The sequence below is a fragment of the Lynx canadensis genome, chromosome D4, assembly GCF_007474595.2.
Source record: "Lynx canadensis isolate LIC74 chromosome D4, mLynCan4.pri.v2, whole genome shotgun sequence".
In the NCBI taxonomy this organism is placed as follows: domain Eukaryota; kingdom Metazoa; phylum Chordata; class Mammalia; order Carnivora; family Felidae; genus Lynx; species Lynx canadensis.
In genome coordinates, this window is record NC_044315.2 from 45,978,858 (window position 1) to 45,993,544 (window position 14,687).

The following is a 14,687-nucleotide window of genomic DNA, read 5'->3' on the forward strand; positions in this document are numbered from 1 at the left end:
TCAATCTCATCTCAAGGGTCCTTAGGGAAACATTTTATTTGATTATTGTTTAGCTTCCTGCAAAGTCATTTTCTCAGCTTCCTATCTATAGAGATTCCTTGATTTGTAAAAACCAAACCTATTTTGCCTTGCTGTTCCTATCTAAAGCTTAAGAGTATGGCAACCAATACATTTTTTTTTTTTACATATTAAAACAGCTTTAAAATCATGTAGCAATTTATCAGACTTGGTTACTTTAGAAGCTGGTAGGTAGAAGGACTCAAGATTTACTTCCCAGGTTGCTAACTTCAAATTTCATCTATAGCAACAGTTTTCACACGTGAGTCATTGACAACAACAAAAATCATTCCATTAAATGATTTATAATGAGAGGAACACTATTTCTCTCTCTCCCTTTCTCCCTCCTCACCTCCAATAAAGAAAAAATACCATCACCAGCTTCTTCTAGGTAGGCTAATATGGTGAATTGTTCTCTTATTAAAAAATATTTTTGGGGCGCCTGGGTGGCTCAGTCGGTTAAGCGTCCGACTTCGGCTCAGGTCATGATCTCGCAGTTCGTGAGTTCAAGCCCCGCATGGGGCTCTGTGCTGACAGCTCAGAGCCTGGAGCCTGTTTCAGATTCTGTGTGTCCCTCTCTCTGACCCCCCCCCCATTCATGCTCTGTCTCTCTCTGTCTCAAAAATAAATAAACGTTAAAAAATTTTTAAAAATATTTTTGGTGCTCTTTACCGAATCAAGAAAGACTGGCTTGGTTGGGGAACAGGTATGGTTTTAGTCAGTTAATATTGTTCTCCCCCTGCCATGGAAAGGAAGGACTCCCTCAGGAGATAACTAGAACAAAACATGGGAAGATTTAAGAACACCTACAGTACCTCCTGTTTTGTTATTATTATTTTTTTCTTTCGGGATGATGAGCCCTTTACTTCTATTGCCTAGCACAGTGCCTGGCATACAAGAAGTGCTCCGTGATTATTGATTGAATGAATTAGGGAATGGTAAGCTTTCTTACAGACTCAGAACTCCTCGCTTTACCGCCTCCACAGATCTCCCATGCATTTTTCCAGTAAACAAGAGTGCAAGTAGGAAGTGGGGCAGCTACATCATCCATCTAAATGGAGACAAAGGTTAGGAGCTGATTATTCTCAAAATGTTCAGAAATACTTTAAAGAGAACTTAATCTCAGAGAGTAGTCGGTAGACAGAAAACGTTTAAGAGCGACTTTCTCAGTCTCGTTCCTTGGCTGCAGCCTCTCGAAAAAGTCCTCTTATCGACGGCTAGGGCTGCGGCAACACCGAATTACTGCGTCCGCTATCTGATGAAAAGACACTTGAGAATTCAGAAAACTACTAAACCGTTTCAAGACAATTCAAAGCAGCTCAACTCCGGAAAAAAGTGAGGTCATAATAATATTCACTTAAAAATATATATGCTTATTTGCTTATTACTTGAACGCTGTTGCCTAAACCACGTATGCGAGGCCTGACAGGAGGTGCAAGAGGTGGGGTGCAAGCCCTTCCCGACGGCCGGCCCGGGGGTGAGCGGGGGCCCAGGGAGGCTCACGGCCGCTTTCCGTCTCGAGAAGCGGCAGCGTCCACTACCGCCTTCCCGGTTCCCAGTTCGCGGGACCCGGGCTGCGCTCCAACCCAAGCTTGAAAATGCTGCAGTCTAGCGGCGCCTTTTCTATTTTTTATCGTTATTCCCTACCCCTCACCACCATACAGCCCACGGCTGCTTGACTCGGTCGTTTGGTCCGTTACCAAGGGAAAACCCCTGTCGCGGAGCTGAGCGGCCGTCCTACCCCCTCGCCGCGCTCGGACCGTCTTGATGACACCCCTCCCTCTCTCTTCTTCCGCTCCCGTTCTCGCACCCTCCCTTTTCTCTTTCTCCCTTACTCTTTCTAACCACTGAAAGCCGTTTCGCGTCCGGCCGAAGCACCTGTGCGACCCGCGCCCGGCCCGGCGCTTCACTCCCAGATCCCTCCGCGAAGGCGCTGGCGGGCAGGCGTGCGCGCGCTCGGCGTGGGGGGAGCGCTCACGTGGAGCCTCCGCGAGCCCGGGGCTCCCCCCCGGGGAAGCCCCGGAGGGAAGCGCTGTCCTGTCAGACTGAGGCTCTGGGGCCTTCGAGTCGGCGCCAGTGCAGTCTCTGAGGCGCCCTCACCACAGCGGAGCCTGCTGGCTAAGGGTAAGAGAGTGACACGTGTGTGTGTGTGTGTGTTGTTGTGCGCGTGCGCGCGCGCGGGAGGGTTAAGCAATGAAGGGCGAGCTCCTACAATCAGAAGGAGCGGGGGGGGGGGGGGGTTGGGTGGTGCTGGTGGGGAGCGTGAGGAGGAGGGAGAGTGGAAAACATTTGGAGGGACATAGCTTAGTGTTAGAGCTAGAGAGGTTCAAAGAAATGGTGGAGAACAGATACCCAGATGGTGGGAAGGCCAGGAGTGGGGAACCGAATCCCAGTCAGGCGGGATGTACGGGGGAAGGAACTTCGCGTTTCAGAGGCAGTTGGCCATTCTACTCTAATAGAAAACAAAAAGTAGAAGTGCATCGGTGCAAATAACAGGGTAGGAAGCTCCAAGAGCCCATCCCTAAAAAGAAACGTCAAGAAGATAAGCGTCAGAATTGACTTTGTGGGAACGCTGGAAAGTAGTCACAGGTTTACAGCAACCAACTGAACTCTTGATCAAGAAAAAGATGACTTAAACACAGCATAATGGGGACATTACTAGCGACATTAAAGGAACAAAAGGGATTATAAAACTATGAATTATGTATGCTGACAAGCCTAAGTAAAATAGACAAATTCCCTGGAAACATATAACCTACCAAAACTGACTCAAGGGAAAAAAAGAAAATGTAAATAGACTTATAACAAGTAAATAAATTGAATCAGTAGTCAAAAACCTCCTGACAAAAGCCCAGGAGCAGATGGCTTCACTAGTGCATTGTATCAAATGTTTAAAGAAAAATTAACACCAGTCCTTCTCTCTTCTTAGAATGGTGAACACTTCCTAACTCATTCCATGGGGCCAACGTTATCCTGATGCCAAAACCAGGCAAAGACATACAAGAAATTAAGTCAAAGATGAAAAAAAAAAATCCTCAAGAAAATCCTTGCAAACCACCATGATCAAGTGACATTTATCTCAGGAATGCAAGGGGTTCCACATACAAAAATGGATCAGTGTAATATATCGTATTAATAGAATCAAGGAAAACATACAATCTGTTGATGCAGAAAAAGAATTTGACAAAATCCAACACTTTTTCATGACAAAACATTCAACAAAGTAGGAATGAACAGAACTTCTTCAATCTGATTAATGGCACTTATGAAAAAATTACCACTAACATCATAATCATAATCAATGGTGAAAGACCAAAAGATTTCCTGCTGATATCAGGCACAAGAAAAGAATGCCAGCTTCTGCTTCTTCTATTCAAAATGGTATAAGCAACATTGTGCTGAAAAGTTTAACCTGAACGATTAGGCACAGAAAAAAAAAAAAAAAGAAGAAGGAATGAGGCATCCAAATTGGAAAGAAACAAGTAAAACTATTCCTCTTTGCAGATGATATAATCTCACATATAGGAAATCCTGGAGATTTTTAATTCACTTTTATTAGGGCTAATAAATTTAGTGAAGCTTCAATAAAAGACTAATATACCAAAATCACTTGTATTTCTATACACTAGTAATGACCAAAAAAATTAAGAAAAATTCAGTTTTCTGTATATTCAAAAATAATAAAATAGGACTAAATTTAACTGAATACATGCAATACTTGTGCACTGGAAATTTTTTTTAAATGCTATAATTAAAGACTAAATTAATGGAAAGACATCCTTTGTTTATGAATTAGAAGACTTAATATTCTCAGGGTGGCAGTAGGACCCAAAATGATCTACATATACAATGGAGTCCCCATGAAAATCCCAGTGGCCTTTTTTTTTTTTTTTGGTAGAAATGGAAAAGCTGATCCATAAATGTATATGGAATTGCGAGGGACCCCAGCCACAAGCTTAAAACAGATTAAAATTATTTTGAAAAAGAAAGAAGAGTATTCACATTTCCCAATTTCAAAACATAGTAACCACAAAGTTACAGTAATCAAAATAGTGTAGAATTGACATAAAGATAGACGTATATCTCAATGGAATAGAATTGAGAGTCTAGAAATAAACTAATATCTGTATAGTCAATTGATTTTTGACACGGATCCCAGATCATTCAATTAGCAAAGAACAGCTGCTTTAACAAATGATGCTGGGACGATTGGATACCCACATGAAAAAATGAAGTTAGAGCCCTACCTTATATCCTATGCAGAAAAAAAAAAAAAAAGACTCCAAGAAAACAAAACAAACAAAAACCAAAAATGGATCAAAGACCTAGATGCAAGATATAAAGCTGTAAAAGTCATAGAAGAAAACATAGAGGTAAATCTTTATGACCTTGGATTTGTCCATGGATTCCTAGACATGGCACTAAAAGCACAACAAAAGAAAAACAAGATTGATTACACTTAATCAAAATTAAAGTCTTTTGTGCATCAAAAGACACAAGAAAGTGTCAGCACACAATGAGAAAATATTTATGAGTGATATATTTGATAAAGGTCTAGTATCCATAATATACAAAGAACTCCTAGAACTTAACAAAAATTTAAAAACTCAATTTAAAAATGGGCAAAGGACTTGAATAGACATTTCTCCTAAGAAAATATGCAAATCGCCAATAAACACATGAAAAAATGTTCAACATCTGTAGTCATTAAGGAAATGCAAATGAAATCTACAATTAGATACCACTTCATACCCACTAGATGGCTTCTAAAAAATCCCAAAATAACAAGTGTTATTGAGGGTATGGAGATACTGGAACCCTTGTATATTGTTGTGGGAATGTTTAATGGTGCAGCTACTGTGGAAACAGTTTGTCAGTTCCTCAAAAAGGTAAACATAGAATTCTATGATCCAACAATTCCACTCCTAGGTATATACCCAAAATAATTGAAAACAAGTATTTGAACAAATACTTATATGTGAATATAGCACTGTTTGCTATAGCTAAAAGGTGGAAACAACCCAAACATTCATTATGAGATGGCGTAAGCAGTGGGATACTATTCAGCTATAAAAAGGAATGAAGTACTGCTATGTGCTACAACATGCATGAACTGCAAACACTTATGCTAAATGAAAGAAACCAGGCACAAAAGGCAACACATTGTATGCTTCCACTTACATGAAATGTCCAAAATAGGTAAATCCATAGACAAAAGGAGATTAGTGGTTGTCAGGGCCTGGGAACAGGGAGTATTTAATGAGTATGCCTAATAGATACAGGGTTTCCTTTGGAGGTGATGGAAACGTTTCTGAACTAGATAAATGGTGATGGCTGCACAACATTGTGAGTTGACTAAATGACACCAAATTGTACGGTTTAAATTTGTTAATTTTGGGGCACCTTGGTGGCTCGGTCAGTTGAGCATCCAACTCTTGATGTCAGCTCAGGTCTTGATCTGGAGGGGGTGGGATCCAGGCCCATGTGGAGCCCCACACTCAGTATGGAGCCTGTTTGGGATCCTCTCTCTCTCTCTCTGCTTCTCTCCCTTCTCTCTTCAGTGCATGCTTTTTCTTTCTCTCAAATAAACATTAAAATATACATAAAATTATTAATTTTATATGAATTGCACCTCAAAAAAATAAGTAATGAAGGTATGATACCTCTACTGCAGAGGAGGCAGCATGGCCTCCTGGCCTCTGCTGAAGTTGAAGCCACATTCCTCCTCCTGCCGTGGCAGAGAAGCTGGAGCTGCTTTTGGTTTGAGTGGCGGTCAGTAGCTACTTCACAGCCCTCTGGAACCACTGTGGGAGGGTTGCAGGAAGCTGCACTGGGCATGGTTGGGGGCAGCTCAGTCAGGCCCCCAGCAGACTGCAGAACCAGGCTCTGTGGTTGTAGACCACACTTTGCTGGCTCAGTCACATGCTTGCTTTGAAGATTTGGGCAAAATGCCCCAAACCTTGAGGGGCTCAACTCCTGCAGCCAGGTGAGTAGGGGAAGGCCAGCCGTGAGTCTGTCAATCTGAGGTCTCCCTGGAGTTTCTGTTCATCACTTTTTTATCCCATTTCATTGATCTTAAGACCCAGCTCTTGACATTTTATCATCTGAAATTCAGATGTCTTACAATCCATGCTATATACTCTTACTGCAGTGTACATTTATCTTTTGGAAACAATACTACCTTCTAGTCAATAAAATCGGCATAAAAATTTCTAGTCATGCGTTTGTGGGTTCATTAATTGATATCTGTCTCCATTTCCCATACCCATGGCAAGATGCCATAATATGTACTCAGTAAATGTTGACTGAATAAATGAGTAAACAAAAAGAACACTTTTTAAAAAGTGAGCTTTGGCACTGCCACTTAATGGCTGCTGGACACAGGAAAGGCCATGTAACCCGTTTAAGTTTGGTATCTTTAGTTCACAAGGGTCTGTAAAAACAACAGTGCCCTTTGAGGTGCCAGGCTGGGAAGAGGAAGTGCCCACATAGATGTGTTTTCAGGGCCTAAGAACTTGCTCCAGAAAACTCTAACCCAATAATAAAAAGGCAGAAACAGTGTTGCTTTTTAGCTTTTATAACAATGTATAAATGGAAATACAAATGTAAATTTAGGGGAAGGGGAAGGCAGATTTAAAAAGCGCTATTTGATATATGGCAACTAAGAAAGCAGGGAAGAGTTGGGTGGGATGGGGTTATTTCTCTTGGGTGACGGAAGATCAAAACCATATTGAGGTGTCTTCAGATCTCAATGATTCTTTAAGTCCGGCTGTCTGCAGGCGGTAGAAAGAGAAAAAGACATTAGAAACCAGAAGTCAAGAATGCGCGACCGATCCCTCCTCTCTCGTAATCCCCCACCTAGTATTCAGACATTCATGGACAAGATTCTCAAACGGCTTCCCTGGCATGTACACCTCCTCTCAATATCCACCAACCCTCCGCACAGGGTCCACCAAGGCTAGACCCTGCCAGCAGGTGCACTCCTCAGCCTCTCTGATATCGCATCGCGTCCACTGCGCGGCTGGCTGCTCTGGCTCGCCGGCAGCTCCGGGCCCGCCAGGCGAGGGCAGAGAGCGCGCGGTCACTCCGCCTCGCAGGCTTGCAACAGGAAAACCCCGGTATATAACGCGTGCTGCGGCCGTGCCGCGCACAGCGCCTAGCGCAGGACGTGAAAATACCGCCTCGCTCTTGGCGCGTCTGCAGGCTATTCGGCGAACACGGGTAAGCAGAGGGCGTCTGAGGCTTAGGAGCGGCTGGGCAATCTAGAAACTTCAGTTCCAGCCCTGTCATCTTTCTTCCTAGGCTTCCGCTCCCAAACCCATTAATAGCATCCTAAAGTTTCTCAAAATCCACGTTTCGACCCAACATCCTTTCTTTGACCTACAAGCTGGTACATTATCTGGCCTTTGCCCTCCTCCCTGATCTCCTTGTGTGCCCGCTCCAGTGCCCGCCTTCTGTCCTCCTAACCCGCCACATTCATTCCTGCCACAGTCTTTGCGACTTGAATGTGTCTCTGCCTCCAGTGGCTAATCTCTTCACATCAGGCTCTCTGAGCACTCTAATCCTGTCTCCCTATTTACAACTAAATTGGTTTTACAAACTAACTCTGAAAATATATTGTTTAAAGTCTGTTTCCGAGAATATAAGCTCTATGAGGGCAAGTCTCCTGTTTCGTCTCATTCATTTTTGTGCCCCATCTAAAATGGAGGTCGTGTAGTAGGATAAAGAGAAGGGAGGCAGGGAGAGAGGGAGGGACTTGTGTGCTTGGTCAAATCTCTTAGTTTTGCTTATAAAGGGTTACAATATGTATTTGTCTGTGACTCGATTCAATCACCTAATCCTTCTCTTCAGGGCCGCTCAGCAGCCCTATGATTGGTCCCTTGTCCTACGCTGTGTCCGGATACAAGCTTCAATGGGAGGAGAGGGTGGGCAGGCTAAAAGAGATCTTCTTGCTTCTTGTCAAAGGCACATCACTCGCTGCATCACCGGTCTAGGACCCAGAGGGAGCCTCTCCTCTCTGTCCTCCTAGGTCCCCCTAAGGCCCAGAGGGTCTAGTGCCCCAATTTTGAGCCAAAATAGAGTAGATCTCAGTATCTTCAAAGTCATGGTTTACCTTAAATAATCGTGTTAATGTCATGTATATATAATGGTTCTCCCTTCAGGAAAAAAAATCAGGAAAATTGGTGCTTCAGGCAGGCTGGAGTGGAGGTGGAGAAACAGGGCCACGAGAGAAGGCTTGTGGTTGTAGGAGAAGGCAAGGTGGACCGTATAGCCATCTCCCTCTCAGTGATCTCTCTCGCAAAGAAAAAAAGGCTTGAGAAAGAAAAGCTTAAGAGAGGGTCTCTGTTTCTCAGAGTGCATCAAATCCCCATATGCAGACTGCCAGGGTTGGAGAGGTCTCTCTCCCTTGGACAGCTCTGGAAAACAACACCGCACAGAGCTGAGGGTCAGATTTAGTTGAGTTTTGCAATAGAGCTGGGAGTGATAGATTTCTGTCAGATGATGCCACGTGCAAATGGTTGTAGAAATAGCAGGGCTGGTCCAGCTACCCATGCTAATGTGGACACAGAGCAGTTGAATGGATGCGGTTGCCAGCTAGTTTGGAGGAACTGGGGCTACTAGACCTCTAGCATCCTGAGTCATCAATGCTCCTTAGTCAAGTCCTTGAGCTGTGGGGAGGGTGAGTATTTGGTGCGGAGGATAGGGGCACGGTTTATGGGATGGGTTTTAAAGTGCAGAAATCCTTCTAGGCTATTGCCTGTCCATAGCCCTGGCCAGGCAGCGAGATTGGACACTTGGGGTTGTTATACAGGATGGCAGTGTGAGAGCGGACAAGGGACCCAAGATCCTGCTCTCCCGGCGCCAGCTTTCTTTTCTGAAAAAGGAGTGCAGTGGAATGCTGAAGCTCTTCGGGGTCCAACTCAAATCTTCCACCTCACCTGCGACACCTTCTGCACCGTCTGTACCGGTGTGGCTACCACTGCCAGTGCCCCCCGTGGCTGCGCGAAGGTACCGGACTGTGTCGCGGTGGCCCCGCTCCTCAGCCAGGGCCACGGGCAGGCGGCCCCAGGCATCGCGCACATCCAGCCGCGCCCCGGCTCGGTGCAGCACCACCAGCGTGTCCAGGAACCCCTCCCGGGCGGCGTCGTGCACAGGTCGGGTGAGGGTGGCGGGATCCGCGCAGTTGGGGTCCGCGCCGTGGAGCAGCAGCAGCTCGGCCACGCGGGCGCTGCCCATCATCATGACCTGTCGGAGAGAGCAGAGTGGTCAGGGCGGTGACAGGTGGAAGGGGCAAGATTCATTTAGAGAAACTCTTTGTGAAGCCTCCTCCCCGCGCAGGCTCCGGTACAAGCAACTGGTGTCTAGTTACTCTCTATTTGCATTCAGTTACCAATCTCTTAGCTAGTTCTCCAGTATACTCATTCCATCTTTCTGTACACATTGAATTCCATTATATTCTCCAAACTTCTGTGGGTTTCCAGCCACACACACAACACTGCCAGATGCACAGACAACAGCAAAATGGTGAGGGACAAAACTGGCTTAACAACGGCCTGATCTCTTGTATTTCCCCCCTCGTTTCGGTACAGTTATATAAGGCCCAGAGATTTTATATGGTTTTCTGCTGTATATCCAAGTACAGATAATCGTTAAAAAGCTAAAATGAAAACAACTAACCTTTAATTCTTATAAAACTTTTAATCTATACTTAAGCCTCCCGGAATATTGAAATTCACTTTCTTTAAGTATAAAATGAGGCTTGCCTAACCAGCCCCCAAATTCCTTCCTGTGATAAGCTAAATAATGCCTCCCAAAGATGTCCACTTGAAAGCTGTGAATATATCACCTGACATGGCAAGAGACTTCAGATGTGATTAAGTTAAGAATTTTGAGGGAGATTAACCTGGATTGTCAGGGTGGGCCCAAGGTAATCATAAGTTTCCTTTAAAGAAGGTCACAGAGAAAAGATCTAAGAATGGAGGTCAGAGAAAAGATGCAGGGGCCATGAGCCAAGGAATGTTGATGGTCATTAGAAGTTGCAAAAGGCAAGGAAACAGATTCTCCCCTGGAACTTCCAAAAGGAATGCAGCCCTACGGATCCATTTTAGATATCTAGATATCCATTTAGATATCCAGAACTAGAAGATAATAAATTTATGTTAGTTTGAGCCACTAAGTTTGTGGCAATTTGTTACAGCAGAAATAGGAAACTAAGCAACTTTCCAAGTTTACACTCTGAGAGTTCATTAAATAGGAGGTGCTCCCGTCATTTGCTTCATAAATCATCTTTGAAACAAAGTCATCACCAAAGAGGAATTTTTAAATAGTATCCACAATCACAACAACCTTATAATTTGAGTGTTGCATGATGGATGGCAGTGATAGATAATTATTTTTTAGGGTAACCATTATTTGATTATATTAGCTAGACAACAGTGACTTAGAAGGAGGAATTACTTATTTTTAGTTACATTGTGTATTAAACATGAATTATTTAATTTCTCTAGACCAAGGAACCATAATAAGTTCTACTGTGGTGGTTGATTCTTGTCCTAGAGAAAGTGAAACTGATTTGGAAAAAGAGAGAATATGTAAGTGAATCAAATTACAGCTACGAAAAGAAAAAAAAAACAACCCTTGCAGTGCATTAGAACAATGCACTGTTTTTAGAAGAAAAACTGGAAAAGCTCTCACACTGTTAACTGCTTATTTACACAAGACTTCTAATAGATTAAAGGGTCAACTACCAGAACAAGGGGGCCACACCCAAGTATGCCAGAATCTTTTGGGAGCTCTCGTGCAAGTGCCAGAGCTAGGAAACACGTGTCTAAAACCTGTTCTTAGAAGACATCAACCTCCATGTCTGTATATGATGCAAGTGAAAATATAACAGATGAAACGTTCTGTTTATCCAATGAAGTGCTTCATCATTTAATTGCTTTTAAGTGTTTTCATCATGTTAAAGTATGAAAGGAAACCTAACATTTAAATATTTAAATCTAAATAGCAATCCAAAGCAAAAAGAAAAAGAATCAATTAAATGAATATTTGTAGAGTGTTAAATCCATTTGATAAGACATGGAGTTCAATGAAGTAGTTAAAATTTTCTATAAACTAAATAGTTTTATATTAAACACAAGTTTGGTTAGGGTTCTAAACCAAAATCATGCCCCCTTTTCTCTATGTTTTTAGCCTCCCTATTTAAAAAATTGCTAAAACTATCTAATTATTTTTTTTTCTTTTTGTATTTAAACAAATGGAGTCTCTTCTAACATATTCCAGAACTTCAAGGCCAATTCAGTCTTCAGATAAAATTTTCGAGATATCTAATTAGGAATCATGCATGCATTATTTTTAAAGGATTCATGCTTTTCTTCTACTATCACAAAACCTCTCTACTGTCAAAATCTCTCCACACTACAAATCCCAAATAATCTCAAGTTTTAAGGCATTTTGGTTTTACTTTCATATCTGTATTTTATTTTATTTTTATTAAAAGATTTTTAATGTTATTTATTTTTGAGAGAGAGAGAGAGAGCACGGGGTAGGGGCAGAGAGAGAGGAAGACACAGAATTGGAAGTAGGGTCCAGGCTCCGGATGCAGGGCTCAACTCAAGAGCTCTAAGATTATGACCTGAGCCAAAATCGAGAGGAGGCTTAACCGACTGAGCCTCCCAGGCGCCCCTATTTTTATATCTGTATTTTAAAATGTGTAAAATTTGTTCGACGTAGCATACTTTCAAGAAAGGAAGATGGACTCATGAAATCTGTGAAATTGCAAGTACAAGTTACTTTCCTTTGTCTCGTTTCGCTGGAGTTTGTGCGAACCTTTCTTTCATATACATTTATTTTTCAGAATTAGAAATCACTGTCGACACTGGAAATAAAACTAGGGTGGTGACTGCCAGGAAGAAATCGTTTTTTTGTTTTGTTTCGTTTTGTTTTAGCCTGGATTTAGGAAGTTAGTGAAGGCAAAGAAAAACGACAAATACCTCTTTCCCCCCAACCCCACCCCCACCCCCAAACTGGAGAAGGGGAGAAACAACCTTTTTGAACAATGAGGAATTTAAAACTCTGTCCCAAATAAGTTAATCTATAACAAATAAAGTTAAAAATAACAAAATAGGAGATACCCGCAAAAGAGTAACTAAATTGACAACATTTCAGGCAAGGTCACACTAACGTTTTTCTTCATATATGTCTGTATTTTCTAAATTCTTACAACAAGCATATATTTTCTTTATTCGGTTAAAAAAATAAACACAATATATAGTTGCTTCTGAATAATTTCAGTTGATATTTATTCAACAAAAACAGCAGAAGGTTTCCACTGCAACCCCCCCCCCCCCCCCCCGCCAGCAAGGAAGATGGTCAGCTCCCTTCAGGTGCCTGTGAATTCCGAGCTAAGTGGGCCAAACAAACCTTACATTTCTTTAAAATCTTGCTTTTACCCCCAAGCGTTCGTAACTGTATATCTGATAAAGAACATACCTCGGACTATATTAACACAAAGAGGCTCCCCCCGCCCGGATCTTCACCACATCATACAGATCCAGACCCCAAAGATCTCCTCATTCCTCCCGCGGCTTCCTAAGCCCCCAGGACTTGGACGAGGGGTGGGCTCCCGCTCCAAACTCCACCAGAGAACTCACCAGGAAGTCTCCCCTTACCCGAGAATCGCAACGCTCACCGGTACCAACTCTCTTGCAAACCTTGTGCTCCAAAGGCGCCCGCCACTCCCTTCTCCCGCGGCTGGCAGGCCGGCTCACCCACCTGAATCGGGCTCCGACCCAGGCGGTTCGGCGCATTGGGCTGCGCCCCCGCCGCGAGCAGCGCCCGCACCTCTTCGGCCCGACCCCGTGCAGCCGCGGTCGCGAGCCTGTCGGCCAAGGGCTCCATGCTGCTCTCCAGCGCTCGCTGCCCCGTTCCCTCCCTTCTTCTGGGGCTGTCGGTCGCCAGCGGCCCGCCCCGGCCTCTCGTGATCAGCCCGCCCCTCCTCTCTCCTCCCCGGCCGGCGGAAGCGGCCCCCAGACTCTGCCCTTCCCCTCCTCCTGCAGGAGTCTCTCTCCAGGGGAGCGCCGTCCGCCCTGAACTCGCTGCGAATGTGACACCCGGTGGAGTCGCCCCGCGCGGGGCCTCCGCTGTCAACGGGTCTGCGGCTGGCCGGGGGGACGGGCGCTAGGAGCGGGACGCGGCCCTGGGGGGGAGGGACCCCGGGGCTCCTCCCCTGCTACCCCCCCCCCCTCCCGCGTCCCCCGCCCGCCCTCCTCTCGGTGCTGCACTCCCCCCGCCCCAGCGGAGGCACGCGGTCTCCGAGCGAGTTCACGCGATTAAAGCGGTACTTCTCCCCCGTTTCCCTTCCTCCCCTGTACTACCACCTCGCATTTGAAAGCCGCACAGGATTCCTAACTGCCAAGTTCGAACCAGGCTGTTTGATGTCTTAGGCAAAGTACTGCTTCCTCTTTTAATCAGAAGAAACATCTAACTCTTCTGGCAGTAAGAGCCCTGCCCAGCACTGGTATCCCTGGTAGCACTGCGTGGCTTACCTACTTTAATTTTTTTTAAGTTTAAAAAAATGTTGGTTTATTTTTGAGGGGGGGAGGGGCAGAGAAAGAGGGAGACACAGAATCCGAAGGAGGCTCGAACCCACGAACTGTGAGATCATGACCCTAGCCTAGTCGGACCGGGTTTAACTGTATCCGGCCCCCTCCCCAGGCTGCCGGAGGCTTCCTAGTTTTAGATGACTCTAACCCCTTCACCACTCAACACCTGGTTTTTGCGTGCTGGGCCCATTATGCCAGAAATCCTAGCTCAAACATTCATTTCGGAGAGTCGGCCGCCCGGCCAGCAGCCTGTCCTCACTACATACACACGTGTAAAATGGATGTCGACAGCAAATCCTTTTTTCCAAGACTTGTGCAATGCCCGGGACTAGTGCCTTGAATAAGGGTTGGTTCCGAGAAGATGAGGTCTATTTAATAGGGATGATGGAGATTTCTGCCAACAAGCAGATAGGAAACTGGCAAGGGAGTCATTGGGCTGCTAGACTCTGTTCTAAATAAATAATTACTCCTAGACCTTAAAAAGTGCTCAGAGCTCTAGAAGCAGAGTTGCTTAGTGATTCAGAGACCAGGGTCCCGCAATGTCCTGGGGCCGCTCCTCTCCCGCCCCCGCCCCTCCTTCCTACTAGAAAAAAAAAAAAAAAAAAAACAAAAAAACCCTTACAATTATGCTAGTTATAAATGGGAGGCTAAGAGTAGTCCCTACTTCATAAGGCTGTTGTGAGTTTTAAATGAGTTGCTGAACATATAAGCATTTAGAACAGTGCAGCACATCTTAAGCTAATAATACCTTAGCTCTTAAATTTTCCATTTTGAGGATTCTTTTACAATCTTGTTGTGAGGCACAGAGAATAAAATGCTTTGGATAGAATTATCAGTATTATATAAAAGGGAAGGCCAAGCAGACCTTACTCACTGAAAAGATAATGGATACCCTCCACCACCCACAAATTTAATAAACAGTTAAACAACTGAGAATATAGCAAGCAAAAGAAAATCCAGTGAGGTTCTAATTTTACCTGTGGTTGTTACTTTTTCCTGTGGCTAATATATTTTGCAATATATATT

At 44.3% G+C, this 14,687-nt stretch overlaps 1 protein-coding gene across 2 annotated transcripts in view; it reads right to left on the reverse strand.

Annotated features, from left to right (window-relative positions):
* Positions 1 to 6,615: 6,615 nt before the first annotated feature.
* LOC115499967 (cyclin-dependent kinase inhibitor 2A-like) overlaps positions 6,616 to 14,687 on the reverse strand; it is a 31,785-nt gene continuing 23,713 nt past the window's right edge. The window contains exons 1-3 of one of the 2 annotated variants that reach the window (XM_030294255.1): positions 12,832 to 13,214; positions 8,997 to 9,303; positions 6,616 to 6,830 (exon numbers count right to left, since the gene is read on the reverse strand). In XM_030294255.1, coding sequence (XP_030150115.1) covers positions 6,817 to 6,830; positions 8,997 to 9,303; positions 12,832 to 12,957 — 447 coding nt within the window. In that variant the 5' untranslated portion in view covers positions 12,958 to 13,214 and the 3' untranslated portion in view covers positions 6,616 to 6,816. Of the gene's footprint in view, positions 6,831 to 8,996; positions 9,304 to 12,831; positions 13,215 to 14,687 lie in introns of those variants that run through there. The other variant, XM_030294254.1, reaches the window with a different exon arrangement.